Here is a 15752-nt window from a genome sequence, read left to right as displayed (position 1 = left end):
GAGAGAGTCTTTTTGGGCCCAGTGGCATCGCATGACAGACCCTGCAAAGTGCAGTACCACTGTTTGGCCACAATGAAAATTGGCTTCAAAGCCTGGTGCACTTCCTGGGGGCCTGGAGAGAACAATTAAAACTTGCATGACTGAAACAAATTCCTATGGACCCCTCTCTGCTCTTTCATAGATGGTTTGATTGCCACTGCAACTTTTATGTTTTTGGTTCAAAGCCACTACATCTTCTGCTGTGTGTAGTGGATTACAGCCATGTGTAAAGCGTAGCCTACACCACCAACTTCCGACCAAACTGCACTTTGCGTAGACTAGTGTATTTGTTCCGAACCGATTGATAGAAGCGCCTTGATTTCCCATTTCTTTTTTGCGATGTTTCAAAAGTTTACTCAAAATTAATTTGACAACGGAATAGAACTGATATCATCATCCTGCAGGCAGACTTGAACAAATGTGAGTGTAGAGAACAAAAGCACAGAGGGCAGTTCAATCTGTGGAGCACTTTTGTTTATTAAATATGGTGACGTAAACAGCACAGAAGTCCTTGACTCATCAGTTTAGTCACCCTCCATTTGTCACCACTCAACATGCAGAGCACAGCCCAGGTGAAGAACTCACGTGTCGTTTTATAAGTTCACAGTGTTTGATTTTTTTTTTCTCCTAATTCTCTGTGTCATTCATTTTTTGTGTAGGCTCTGAAGAACATCGCTGCCATCAGCCTGGCGATCAATTACCCCAATAAATCTACAAAGCTGCTCAACATGTCCCCCTGAGAGCTCCACTGAGGGAGAGGAGGACCTGAAGGGACGCATCCTGACTCAGCTGGTTCACTCTGAACATGAGGATGGAGAGCACTGACCATCCGGTGCTTTCTGTCTAAAAGGACCCCTCCACTGCGCTGACTCTCTGCAGTGCAGGAGCTGTGGAGGGCAACTCACAGAGCACTTTCCACATTTACTCACAATCCTTTTTGCCTTAGGTGAATCCAGTTTATCAGCATGTGCATTCACTGCAACAGGAACAATTGCTGGGGGTCTATTTTTATTTTATTTTTACTTGAAGATGCCGTGCTAAAGGACATGAAGTGTGCCAAATTCGCGACCTTCAAGGGGAAGTATATTCCTTTTTTTCCTGCCTTTGTTCCTCCTAAACAGCAGCCACTCTGGGTTACATAGTTGATCATGGTGAAAACAGGTCACCTTGGCGACTTGCGTGTCTCTGTGGACATGTAGAGCATCCTAAAAATACTGTCCAGGACAGTGGAGTCTCATTAGTCACCATGGGGAGAAAGTTCTGACCTACTAGCTCATTCCTTCCTTCCTTCCTTCTTTCATTTGATCTATACTTCCTTTCTTCCTTCTTTCCTTCCCTATTCTTCCTTTCCTGGCAACAGAAATAGAGGATGGTGTTTTTGGGGCTCCTGTTGAAGGGAAGGATCAGTATGTCATGTGTAATGTGCACTAAGACTCACTTCAGCGCTGCTGAACAGAATTGAGATGATACTCAAATAGCCATAAGCTTTGCATAGGATGAGAATGAACATTAAAGCTGAGGGAAAACTGTGATAATATACTATTGCAATGCATTCCTCCATGTTATTCTTTCAATATGTTGAAGTATATTCACTCCATCACTAGTGAATGAATGAAAGACCATCATGATGTCAATTTAAGATTAATAACAGCAAAAAAAAAAGTCATTGAGAAACAGAATCTCTTAAAGGCCTTCAGTTTTATCCACTGATTTATTTATTAATTATTATTTTATCTAATGTGAAGTTGAGTTTGAGAGTCCTGATTTATTTTTCACAGCAGTGAAACAAAAACTGAGTTATAAATTAATTGAATTCATAATTCAATTCATAATCATGTCCCAATATCTTGTTTAATATTTGTAACAGCTGCTGATTCTCACTAATGCTCAGATGGATCGTCATGCCCTCGCATCACTTATAAACATTTAATTGAGTGTCCTTGTTAAAGGGACAGTTCAGATCAAAGCTACATATTTTTCCTCTTACCTGTAGTGCTATTCATTAAATAAATTGTTTTGTTCTGATTTGCCGAGAGTTGGAGATACTTGCCTTCTCTTGAATGTCATGGATCTAGATAACACTCGGCTTGTGGTGCTCAAAGTGCTAAAGAAATACATTTGAAAAACTCAACAGCAATGTCTCTGTCAAGAAATGACCTGGTTGCTCAAGATAATCCACAGACCTCGTTGTTAGCAGTTTCATGTAGGAACTATTTTTTTTTCTACCAAACTACGCCTGCCAACTGTATCACTGAGCAGAAGAAAGCGTGCATCTGTTAGGACTGTTTAACAGCCTTGTGTCCAAGGTTAGCTGCTGCTGCTTTGATAGCTTGCACTGACTGGGCAGATGTTGGACTGCCTGTTCAGTGTAATGGCAGCAACAGAAGGTTTGCAGATTTTTTTCCACCAGTGAAGAGGACTCATAAATGTGTACACCTCTGCCTCTGGGCCAGTAGCTTGCTTAGGGGTGCTGTAGTCGTCTCCCAGCAGCAACATCATGGCACTGCTACGGTGATGCCTTGTGACTACAGGCTAGGCAGCAGCAGACTTTGCTGTCTCATCATCTTCCCCTGTGGTGCCAGTACATTATATCTTATATAGATTTTTAACTGTTTAATTGGTGATTTTAATCAGTCAAAATTCTTGTGGTCAGTTAGTGGTTAAAGAGTTATTGACATCCCCTAAAGGAAATGAGCTTCTACTCATGGAAGAGAGCCTTGTTCTCAGGACAGCGCAAGATCAATGTCATCGTCTTCAGGTGAGCTGTAACGTTAGCTAGCTCAGTGGTGTTAGGTGAGCTAGCAATAGCTGTACGCTTTCTTCTGCACGGTGATACAGTTAGTATCTGTGGTTCAGTAGAAAGAAAATAGTTCCTACATGAAACTGCTCACAACAAGGTCTGTGGATTATCTTGAGTAACTGGGTCATGATTTTTGGAAAGAGACACTGCTGCTGAGTTTTTAAATTTTTTTATTTATTTATATTTTTTTGTCACCCTTTTTTGGCACCACAAGCCGAGTGCCATCTGGCTCCATTATACTGGAGAGAAGGCAAACATACTGCCGATATCTCCGACACTATGTAACTCAAACTGAAACATTCTAGATTGACAAATAGCACTACAGACGAGAAATAATGCATATTTTTGATTTGGGGTTGAACTGAGTTGACGCACTGATAAACATAAAGATGACTGTAAAATAGACACATTATCCCACTTACTCACTTGTAACACGTCACATATTTTGTAAACTGAGAAAGTTGAATTCTTTAATACTGACTTACCTCATCTTTTGTACTTAGACAGATAGGTGGTGTGACGCTTCCTTAAATGTTTGGCTGCCGCTAATGATTATTTTCATTATCCATTAACCTGCCCGTTATTTTCTCGATTAATTATTGTGTCAGTAAAATGTCCAACACGTTCTCATCCCAGGTTGTCAAATACCAGCGCTTAATCTCACACCTCTCAGCGTATGATACGACATTGAAAGCAACCTTTAGTGTCTGTATGTGATGCCCAGCTGTCTCCTGGGTAAGACTTGTTGTAACGTGGTTAACACTGTCCGGCTGGGGTAGATTTGGGCTCAAAGCTTCTTGGTTAGAGTGAGAAAAAACATCATGTTTTTGGTTAAAGTACAAATGTAATGTGATGTAAATGTGTCACAGGAGTAGGGTTGCAGTAGCACAGAGATTTCATGCTATACCGTGGTATGAAAATTGACAGTAATCATACCATGTGCGTTTGCTTATCTACGGATGGAGAATCCCGCACATCTCTTTTCTTTCTTGACTGCCTGTCAGACTTTTTAAACATACGTCCATTTAAAAGAAAATGGTTTAACCGTCATTGTAACTGATGTTAGTAATAATGTAATAAGGTATACCATGAAACTGTGATATTTTCTGAGACAGTTATCGTCCATTGAAAATCTCATACCATTGCAGCCCCACAAGTGAGTGATCTAAGTACGTCACTTGTTGTCAGTGTCAGATACTGCAGTCAATGTGTTTACAATGGAGTTCGCTGACAGCCCATGTGTCTCATAGAGACACCAAAGGGTGCCTTCAGCATCAGTGTTGCACACCAAGGGGCATGGCAAAGCATTGGCATTTGATGACCTGGAAAAGAGAACGAGCTGATACGTAACCAGAGCCTAAGGTGACGTCTTCAAATGGTTTGTTCTATCTGAACCAAACGTGCAGAATCCCAAATTATTCAGTTTATAATTGTGTAGGACAAAGAAAAGCATCAAATTTTCACATTTAAGAAGCATGAAACCAACAAATGTTTGGCTTTTTTTTGCTTAAAAATTACTTAAATGATTATTTGATGATCAAAAAAGTTTTCTGTCAGTCGACTAACTGTGCAGCTCTATGTAAATGTTCTTTCAATCACATTACACCAACCCCACATTGGAATAAAGCTGAGATCCACCTGTAGCCACATCATCACAGATCAGTCTTGTTAAAGAAGGCATCGAGTTTTGTATGTTGACAAATCTAAATGTGTTTTAAAGAGTGAGTAGACGGGAGTTGTTTTCCAATCATCACTGTATTCATTTCAGATGAAGAGATTGTTTTAGTTGCAGAAAGTCGTGGTTTATACCAAAGAAACCAATCATTGTGAGCCATGAAACATCTCTCAAAGAGAGTTCCTTCTCTGTCACATATCAGATCGCTACCCGTTGAGAAGCTGGAGCAGAGGAAACCTTTAGACTTTGTTGTGTCTTTTATTTTTTACTTTTATTTTTGAAACGGTCCCTGTGAGGGCCGTAAAATAGCTCGGTGGTTTTGTTTACATGAGCTGCAGTGAGGAGAGAGGAAGAGATAACATGGCCTCCATTTGGCTTCTGCGACGCCTCACCTATCTACGACGTGCCTATGGTTAAAAATGAAGCAATCATAATTTAACTCATGTTAGCCGAATAGTTATTAATTATATTTTAAAAAAGAGAAATATATTGTTTAATTTGAAGTTTTTTGTAACTTTTTACTTTTAATGTTGGTTTTCTTTTTGGCGAGGATGCTTGATGTTTGAGGCTGACTAATTTGAATGTACATATCTGTGAATATTAATTGCACAGGAGAAAGACTTTGATATCAACCCCTTACAAATATAGACTTTATTGGGCACTAACAGATGGACACTTTGATTCTGATTTTGTATGCATGGCACATTGAAGGTAAATAAAGAGAAAACATGTACTGCTTGGGTTGAAATGTGATCCATTTCTAATAAAAAATAGAAATGACTTAAATAGAACTTATGCTGTCATCTTTTCTGTGTGTAGGCTCAACAGAGGATTTCTGTGCACCAACAAATAATGTATCGATCACTCAGTCGGCATTGATTAGGGCCCACACACTCACTGCCAGCAGATACTGTACTCAGTGATCCAACACCAACGTCAATAGTTCTCTTTCACACTGCTTCTCGCCCTTTTACCTCAAGAGAACAAGTACATCTCTTATTACAGACATCCCTGCAGACAAAAACGCCTTTCTGCAGCCCAACATTCAGTCCATTTCTGTTTTTGTCCAGAACGTTGGTATGCCTTCTGTTTATTCAGTCCCTTCTTGCACAGCAAGACTGCAGTCGAATAGTCAAAAAAATTACATCCTGTGTCTTTTCCTGAATAATTTTCCAAGATGTAGATTGGAAGCGTCATGAGCTCAAGGAAAAATGTGAGGGAGAATTTGCAAGAATTTTGGAAAAGACAACCGTGGTACTAAGAAAATCGGACTGGCTACGTAATTAGCCCTTTCCCACCCTTTCTGCTCTGTGTTCCAATAACAGTTGAGCAAGCGTGGAGCACGGCAGAACATTGGCCAGCTTACCTCCATCCATCCATCCATCCATCCATTTTCATCCGCTTATCCGGGGTTTGGTCTCGGGGGCAGCAGGCCAAGCAAAGCACCCCAGACGTCTCTCTCCCCAGCAACGCTTTCCAGCTCCTCCTGGGGGACCCCGAAGTGTTCCCAGACCAGATGAGATATGTAATCCCTCCAGCATGTTCTGGGTCTGCCCGGTGGCCTCCTAACAGTGGGATGTGCCCAGAACACCTCCAACAGGAGGCACCCAGGAGGCATTCTGATCAGATGCCCGAACCACCTCAACTGACCCCTTTTGTCGCTCAACCTCCTGTCAGCTCATATTCATCCACATGAATCTCATTTCGTATGACTGTATGAAAATAATTGTTACATTTGTGCAAGACAGGCATATTGATTGTTTTCATGGACAGCTGAATGGCGCCTCACTTATAATGTTGCCGCTACAAGGAATTTTAGGACAACATTATCTCCTTTCCTTTGGTCCAGTGAACCTGATGCTAAAGGAGATAATAAAGGAAACAATGAATCATCTTTCCCTCACAGACAGAATTCGACCTTGTCATGGCTGACACTTCAGTCTCAGAGCCCATTGGCTGTCAGCCTGATGAAGATAAGCCTCTGAGGACAACGGCCAGTATTTTTGCGGTTTCGATGTGGCTAGCAGGTATGCGGAACAAGACTTCCTCTTCCATGCGGCACTCATTGTTTGCAGTTTGATTAGCAAATTAAGACAGGTTCAGACATCATTTCAGCTAATCTCTATAAACCAAAATCTGCATACGAATGTAGATACATTTTTAAAAAGCTAAAATAAAGGGATTAATCATTGTTAGGAAATAGCCAGTGTGTTACAAGATTGCATTTCGGCCAGTCCATTCGCCTCCTTTGCTCTTGTTTATTTGTATGCAACCAAATGTGATTTGTTGATATATACAGTACAGGCCAAAAGTTTGGACACACCTTCTCATTCAATGCGTTTTCTTTATTTTCATGACTATTTACATTGTAGATTCTCACTGAAGGCATCAAAACTATGAATGAACACATGTGGAGTTATGTACTTAACAAAAAAAGGTGAAATAACTGAAAACATGTTTTATATTCTAGTTTCTTCAAAATAGCCACCCTTTGTTCTGATTACTGCTTTGCACACTCTTGGCATTCTCTCGATGAGCTTCAAGAGGTAGTCACCTGAAATGGTTTCCAACAGTCTTGAAGGAGTTCCCAGAGGTGTTTAGCACTTGTTGGCCCCTTTGCCTTCACTCTGCAGTCCAGCTCACCCCAAACCATCTCGATTGGGTTCAGGTCCGGTGACTGTGGAGGCCAGGTCATCTGCCGCAGCACTCCATCACTCTCCTTCTTGGTCAAATAGCCCTTACACAGCCTGGAGGTGTGTTTGGGGTCATTGTCCTGTTGAAAAATAAATGACCGTCCAACTAAACGCAAACCGGATGGGATGGCATGTCGCTGCAGGATGCTGTGGTAGCCATGCTGGTTCAGTGTGCCTTCAATTTTGAATAAATCCCCAACAGTGTCACCAGCAAAACACCCCCACACCATCACACCTCCTCCTCCATGCTTCACAGTGGGAACCAGGCATGTGGAATCCATCCGTTCACCTTTTCTGCGTCTCACAAAGACACGGCGGTTGGAACCAAAGATCTCAAATTTGGACTCATCAGACCAAAGCACAGATTTCCACTGGTCTAATGTCCATTCCTTGTGTTTCTTGGCCCAAACAAATCTCTTCTGCTTGTTACCTCTCCTTAGCAGTGGTGTCCTAGCAGCTATTTGACCATGAAGGCCTGATTCGCGCAGTCTCCTCTTAACAGTTGTTCTAGAGATGGGTCTGCTGCTAGAACTCTGTGTGGCATTCATCTGGTCTCTGATCTGAGCTGCTGTTAACTTGCGATTTCTGAGGCTGGTGACTTGGATGAACTTATCCTCAGAAGCAGAGGTGACTCTTGGTCTTCCTTTCCTGGGTCGGTCCTCATGTGTGCCAGTTTCGTTGTAGCGCTTGATGGTTTTTGCGACTCCACTTGGGGACACATTTAAAGTTTTTGCAATTTTCCGGACTGACTGATCTTCATTTCTTAAAGTAATGATGGCCACTCGTTTTTCTTTAGTTAGCTGATTGGTTCTTGCCATAATATGAATTTTAACAGTTGTCCAATAGGGCTGTCGGCTGTGTATTAACCTGACTTCTGCACAACACAACCGATGGTCCCAACCCCATTGATAAAGCAAGAAATTCCACTAATTAACCCTGATAAGGCACACCAGTGAAGTGGAAACCATTTCAGGTGACTACCTCTTAAAGCTCATGGAGAGAATGCCAAGAGTGTGCAAAGCAGTAATCAGAGCAAAGGGTGGCTATTTTGAAGAAACTAGAATATAAAACATGTTTTCAGTTATTTCACCTTTTTTTGTTAAGTACATAACTCCACATGTGTTCATTCATAGTTTTGATGCCTTCAGTGAGAATCTACAATGTAAATAGTCATGAAAATAAAGAAAACGCATTGAATGAGAAGGTGTGTCCAAACTTTTGGCCTGTACTGTATATGTTGGACTATAAATGTAAATCAGAACGCTTCTGATACCAAAATCTGGTTTCATTGCCTAAAGAATCTACATTCATATCCATATATCTTTTTTTATAGCGATTACTGCTACTTAAATCTGTCTGGGTCATTTCACTCAGTTAGGAACATTCCTAACCAAAAAAGACTATTCTGCTGCAGCTTGGGTTTTACCCTAATGGCTTCTAAGCTCCTGGTCAGCCTCCTCTATTTCTCCCCTGCCTGTAATCTGGAGTCTCAGGGATGGTGCTGATGATGGGAGTGATGATCACTGGGGCGATAATGACATCAAATGGAGGAAATATTCAATAAGGCTCCAGATGATTCAGTGCCCCTCTGCGCCACCAAAGCCCCCACACTGGAGTGAGTCAGCTCTCCTGCCTGCCCTCCTCCTGCTCCGTCTCCTGCTTCCTGTCAGGACAGAATCCCAGCGCTCGCATTTACCCAACCTGAAAAGAAGCAGCTGTGAGGGTAGAGAGAACACATAAAAAGGCTTGCTGTACCTGCAGTGCCATGATACTTGGACGGTCTCGTAAAGCTGGTTGATACTTTTTTAAGATTAGATTTGAGTGACATCTTTTCCATTACAAAGTCACACATTTTGAACATGCAGTATTGGACTGTTCTAGAGGAATGAAAAAAGCAAACAAACAAAAAAAGCACATCGGCACAAATTTCATATGTTTAAAATTTCTCTCAAGATTACATGGAACCCCAAAGTGTTCGGGGTTAAATAAAATTGATTATATAATAAATAGTCATATGATTCACTGAAATAATATATATACATGAAATAATAATTAGAAAAATAAAATAAAATTATTTTTTAACAACCCAACTTATTATAGTAATGTTGGGGTCAACATATAGTTACCTCACTCGGCGGCACCATAAATGTTGGGGTCAACACACTAGGTTTCACATGGAGGCACCAAATATGTTGGGATATAATTGGCTATCGGAAATAATTAATAATTATTATTAATAATTAATAATTATATTAAATAATGTGACTTAATTAACATTAAATCACCTCGTGGGGCACCTTTCCCGTAAAGGGAAAAATGATAGCCAGTTAAAGATATCATTTCGGAGTTCTTGACACAGCAGAGGTTGACTATTCATTCACCCTTGTGCAACATTAAACAGACAGCAGGCATGATTCCAAATTATATTTATTCACAAATTAGCAAAGCAAACCAAAACACACAAATTCTAACTAACTACAGTATATACAAGCTTGGTGTGTATATATGTGTGTGTGTGTGTGTGTGTGTGTGAGAGAGAGAGAGAGAGAGAGAGAGATTGCTTCAGTTTCGGGGGAGGTGTTTGTCTGACCGTGTGGTTAGGACAAAGACAAAGGAAAAGAAGCGTAAACTTTGAAATGCCTGTTTGGGTGTAGCTCTGTTGAAAGCCTGTTTGTTAATGAGTCTATGTCAATGTGTTGCAAACGGTCTGGATTAGTGCAGAGATTGTTTAGTTGTGTGCAAGAATCTGTTTGAACAGTATTAGAAAACTAAACACTTAGCTTCGGCGAAGCCAACTAATCAATGACACAACAATAACTCAATGAATAGCATCAAATCACATACAACAAGTTAAACAGTCTTGCTTAGCCTGTAAAGCTGTGATAAGCTATGCCCAATTGTTACATTACCGATCCTTGAATGGATGGGAGAAAGAGTCACTTGGTGGTGTACTGCTTTGTTAGCTGGCAGAAGAAGGCTGGGAAGAGCTGTGGTTCCAGCTGCAGTCTTTGTTGTGTCCTTTGTTCCAAAGGTTCTGATCCAAGGAAGCTGGTCACTCGGGGTCCTTGTAGAGTTAGATGCTGGGTGCTAACTCACTTAGTTCCTTGTTGCTGGAAAGCTAGTTGCAATGGCCTTGTGTTTGCAACAGAGTCTGTGATCAGTTGCCCTCCTTTTAGTGGTTTGGGCTATGGAGCAGGGGTTTGGGCCTCTGCTGTCCCAGGCCCAGCCGGAAAGAGCAAGAAGAGAAAGGTCGGTGGAAGGGAGCAAAGATCTACAGATGCCTGTGACATCAGAGTCACATGTCACTGTAAAGGTCCAATCAAGTTTTGGGACTTGAGTCTCACTGAGGTGTGAGGTGAGATCTCCTGTGGAGATGGGTGTCGCATAGCCCTCTTTGTTTGAAGACAAAGAGCGTGCAGAGGCAAATTGTCCAGTGATGATTTTACCAAATGATAAACCATCTGTGGTCCTGTGAATCCCAACAGTAAATTAGGTATCATTCTTATTTTAACAGTAACATAAGTCTTATTTCATAATGTTACTTTTTATATATACAACCACTGACTTCCCTATGTTAAAAAAAAAACAGAAAAAAAAGAAATGCCCCTTGGATGCCTCTATATAGAAGATAAAACATGATAAAGTGCCCTCTAGGGTTCCCTTACCTGGAGACAACTTGATAAAGTGCCCTCTAGGGTGCCCTGACCTGGAGACAACTTGATAAAGTGCCCTCTAGGGTGCCCTTACCTGGAGACAACTTGATAAAGTGCCCTCTAGGGTGCCCTTTCAGTAGAGAAAACTTGATGAAGTACCGTCTAGGGTGCCCTCCTAGTGGCGAAAACATGATAAAGTGCCCAGTAAGATGCTGTTACAGTGGAGGAAACTTGATTAAGTGCCCTATTGGGTGCCCTTAAATGGAGAAAACGTGATGAAGTGCCCTCTATGGTTCCCTTAATTGGAGAAAACATGATAAAGTGCCCTCCAGGATGCTCTTACAGTGGAGAAAATATGATGAAATTCCCTCTAGGGTGTCGTTCTAGTGGAAAAAACTTAATTAATTGCCCTCTAGGGTACCCTTCTAGTGGAGAAACATTATACAGTTCCCTCTCAGGTACCCCTCAATGGAGAGAACATGATATAGTGCCCTCTAAGGTGCTGTTACAGTGGAGAAACTTGATTAAGTGACCTATTGGCTGCCCTTAAATGGAGAAAACATGATAAAGTGCCTCTTCTAGTGAAGAAAACCTGATAAAAGTGGCCTCTAGGGTGCTGTTCCAGTGGAGAAATCTTTAAAATAAATAATAAATAAATTGCTCTCTTGGATGCCCAAAATGAGGGAAAACATGATGCAGTGCCCTCAAGGTTGCCCTTCTAGTGGAGAAAACAAAATAAAGTGCCCTTTATGTTCCCCTTACACTGGAGAAAACTTAATCAAGTACCCTCTAGGGTGCCCATCTAGTGGAGAAAATAGGATGCAGTGCCCCTGGGTGCCCTTCCAAGAAAGAAAATTTGATAAAGTTCCATCTCATGTGCCCTTTCAGTGGAGAAAACTTGATATATTGCCCTCTAGGGTGCCTGTCCAGTGGAGAAAATGTGATAAAGCGCCCTCTATGATGCCCTTCCAGTAGAGCCAACATGATGAAGTGCTCATCCAATGAAGAAAAAGTGATGAAGTTCCCTTTAGGGTGCCCTTAAATGGAGAAAACTTGATAAAGTAGCCTCTTAAGTGCCCTTCCAGTGAAGATAACTTAATGAAGTGCCCTCCAGGGTGCTCTTAAAGTTAAGAAAACATGATGCAGTGCCATATAGGCTGCCCTACATGCTATAAAACTTTCTATGCCCTGGTGCCCCACCACATGCAACTGGTGCCCTTTTTAAATTTTTCTCCCCTGGCCCTCAGACAGCCTGAGTCCGCCACTGTATACGACTCCCATAAGTTAAAAAACAAAAAGATTAAAGTGACTTGTTTCATGAGCCCATGTGCAGTGAGCACGACAGCAATGTTATGCCTCATTTACCTCATTTACTTTCCATGATCACCTCCTTCAGCTGTTTACACTTATGATTCACAAACCACCGTGAGCATCAAATGAATCACATTTCCAAAATGTTGCCTTCGGCAGGAACACAGCAACTCCTATCTCTAAATTTATATGCTGCCCCCCTTTGTCTCTCATAATTTTCCTGTCACATCATTTAGATAAATTAAGAAGCTCCAGTATGACTCCAATTATTAAGGTCAGCTGCAGGACAAGTTGCCCATTTGGATCATCTGCTTCCTTTCTCTTCCCTGCTGTGGATCTTCCCTCCTTCCTTGTGTCGAGGGATCTTTGCTGTCACTAGACATATGCTAAGTGTGTCATTTGCGTCATTTCATGGAGCTCACAATGAAACGCCTCCTCATGTGTGGTCACTTGTTTTGATTGCAAATTGTGTCTGTCCTGATGCTGCTGCCACCAGTGCAAAACCTCATCCTCAGAGCTCCACATGGCGTGGCAGTCCTCTGTTCTCTGGAGTTATTATCTCTTTTTAATTCTCTTTTTCAGTTTAATGATCCTTGTAATATAATAGCATTGTCTAAATTTAGTACATCATTGCACTAGAACTGTATTCCAAGGGGGGGGGACTAAGTGAATAAATATAATAATGATACAGAACAGAGTACATTAAAAACCATCAAAAATGAAAGCAGTTGTGATCTATCAAAAAAATTACAAATAATTATTAAAATATTTTTAAAAAAATCTGTTTCATTATTATTACAAGAATTATTGTCTACCCTTATTTATTCAATTTATTTTTTATTATTGTGTATTTTTTATATATAAAGAAAGATTATATGTATGTGTGTGTGTGTGTGTGTGTGATCTTTGACAATGATGATTAAAACCCATCCTTAATAATAAAAAAAAAAGCTTCTTTGATCTTTGATTAAGTTACTTCAAAGTTAACCTCATTAGGAATACAGCATTTCTAGAGATTCCACCAAACTTTTGTCCAATCCAAGGAGGGAAAGAAAAGTTGCCAATTTTATTTTTCTGTTCTGATACAATTTTACTAACCACAGTTATTTATTTTTTTAATGTTTATTTTATTTTATTTATTTATTTTTATGGAAGCCATTGAGAAAAAAAATCCAGGTGATCCATTTTCTATGTGTGATCTGTTGGTAACTTAAGAACAGGATAAAAAATAATACTAATAATAGTAATAATAAAACAAATTGACTGTGACACAAGTGAAAAAAATGCCAGGAGCATTTTCTAAGTTACTTTTTCCATCTGTAAAAAAACAGGTTTAAAAAAGTTCTTTTTGTGTAAAGGTACGCACATTGTGTTTAGAGTGCATAGAGAAATTAAAACCCTCTTTTGCCCCTTAGGGCCTCGGTACATTTGCCTCTGTAACTGCATCAGACTGTCTGGATTGATTGTCCGTGTTCTGGGTCTGTGCCGTGCGTCCCCTCTGGTCATTTCTCAACCTTTTCTTGTCGTGCACCTTTGACCCTCATCTGATCCCACACCCCCGCTGATGAAATTGCTCCCACGCTGGAGGAAACTCCACCTCCACCTTGTCATAATGAGACCTACTTCCTCTTGCCCTCCTGGGACAAGGGGCCAGTGTGGGCCACCTCTCTTGAGGCTCGGGGATAATTGGGTAGTTTAAACAACCCAGTGAGAATAAGACACACCAAGGGCCTACACCCATATTTAGCAGCTCTGCACATGCTATTGTGTGATTGCACTGGGAGAGAGAAGCTTGCTGTTTTTGATCTAATTTCTCGCCTGTCTCTTATCTGGGTTAGAGGCAGGCTGTTATTGGAACGGCCCACCTGTGGCACCAGTAGAAGGTGGTTTTAATGGATAGCTGGGGGTTCCAACATGACAGCCACGGTGCTGAGCCTGTTAACCAATCTGGATCATTACAGCTGAGGCTGTGTGTGACTAAAAGGAGATAGTGGCTCTAATGTGATGGAGATGAGAGGAGATGGACTGCCCTGCAGTGCCCCGAGCCAAATGGAGGCCCGTATGTTTCATTCCTGACCCAGGGCAAGCAACCGGTCACTAAGAGCCAAATTAGCTTGAGGACAGAGAGACTGACTCTGGGTCAGGGCCAGTGTGTAAGGGACACAACAGCTGAGATTTTTATAGGGTTGCCCACGTCACCAAACCCCAATGACTCCTTATGATGTCTCTCCTTATGATGATGTCTCTCCAAACAGACCTTTACTGTTTTATTTACAGTTCAGATTAAAAATTCATAGTCACAACTAGTATGTCGGGGGTTTTTTTTGTCTGTGCTAAGCAATTGCATCTCTAGGTTCGTTTCACCAAACACACACAAAAAAAACAAAAATCAATTTATTGTAAAAAAGGCAGAGGCGGAAAAGTTGATGTATCAATAGAGTGAAAATGGAGTGCAATGGAAACACTTTCAGTGAATACATCTGTGATTACACATCTTTTGATTTCCTTTCTTTGAGGTTTAACTTTGCTCTTTACTTACATCATCTCATTGTGTTCTCTTCTGCAGTTGCACCTGACTGGAGAATTAACGCCACCTACTGTTTATCTCAATGAACCAACTCCCAGTATTCTCACTACAAAAGTGGATGGAAAAAGGCATAAATTTGCACTTTCTTTTGCTGATTTTCTGAAAATTCAATTTAAAGTATCACTACATTTGGATGGACTCATGTTCAAATTAACAGTTATTACGTCATTGCAATTTTAGCTTTCTTTTAATAAGCTTTTAACCAGGAAGTACCATGTATCAAGGCTAGGGCTGGGTATTGGTACTCCATACCTTGAGGGTATTGACCAAAATAACCCAGTACCAGTATCAGAATTTCTCCAGTCAAACAATACCAGCATTTGATCCCTTTTACACTGTAGTTCTGATCCTCTACCATCCTGACTCCCCGCTGGATCAGCAAACTTTCTGTTGCTGCTGTCTCCGGGGCTCTTCTCAGCAAATGGTTAGATCAACGTCTGCCCAGTAAGCACGCCCTAACACAGCAGCAGTGGCTCACATCTGACACTGACCTTTTAAACTGTCCCAGCAAACTCATGACACCAAAACGCTCAACTCTGACGTCAAATCCGATAATAACCAGACAGTCGGGCAGACTCTCATAAAGGTTCCTGGCTTGGAGCTCACACTCCTTCAGCAGCAGCTACAACACATTAAATCTGTGCTGTGGTGAAGTCGCGCATGGTGCATTGACGGAGTTGGCAGTTCAACGTGCCGAGATGCCACCAAAACGCCTGTTGGAAAAAAAATGACAGGCAGGCCAGCAGGCCAATCACAGCTCTTTCCACCTGGGAAAGGCTACCCCGATTTTGACCCTCGTTTTTTTAATTTGCCGGTCACATTGCCTTTTTGATTCCTTTTTGTGCTTTCTTGGCGACGAGGAGTCCGTCTCCTGTGATGCTGCATATGCATGATCCTGCATTATGCTCAAAGAGTGGGACTTTGTTATGCTGCAGTAGTGCAGGCTTTCAAATTTGCCGGTGGTAGTAGCGAAGCGCCTCTTGCTCCTCTCCTT

At 41.3% G+C, this 15752-nt stretch overlaps 1 protein-coding gene across 1 annotated transcript in view; it reads left to right on the top strand.

Moving 5' to 3' along the window:
- Positions 1–5300, top strand: part of zzef1 (zinc finger, ZZ-type with EF hand domain 1) — a 49685-nt gene extending 44385 nt beyond the window's left edge. The window contains exon 54 of the mRNA XM_033650447.2: positions 699–5300. Coding sequence (XP_033506338.2) covers positions 699–779 — 81 coding nt within the window. The 3' untranslated portion in view covers positions 780–5300. The remainder of the gene's footprint in view (positions 1–698) is intronic.
- Positions 5301–15752: the final 10452 nt, after the last annotated feature.

The sequence above is a fragment of the Epinephelus lanceolatus genome, chromosome 11 (assembly GCF_041903045.1).
Source record: "Epinephelus lanceolatus isolate andai-2023 chromosome 11, ASM4190304v1, whole genome shotgun sequence".
NCBI classification, from domain to species: domain Eukaryota; kingdom Metazoa; phylum Chordata; class Actinopteri; order Perciformes; family Serranidae; genus Epinephelus; species Epinephelus lanceolatus.
Note: the sequence above shows the minus strand (reverse complement) of the source record. Positions and strands in the feature narration are given on the sequence as shown.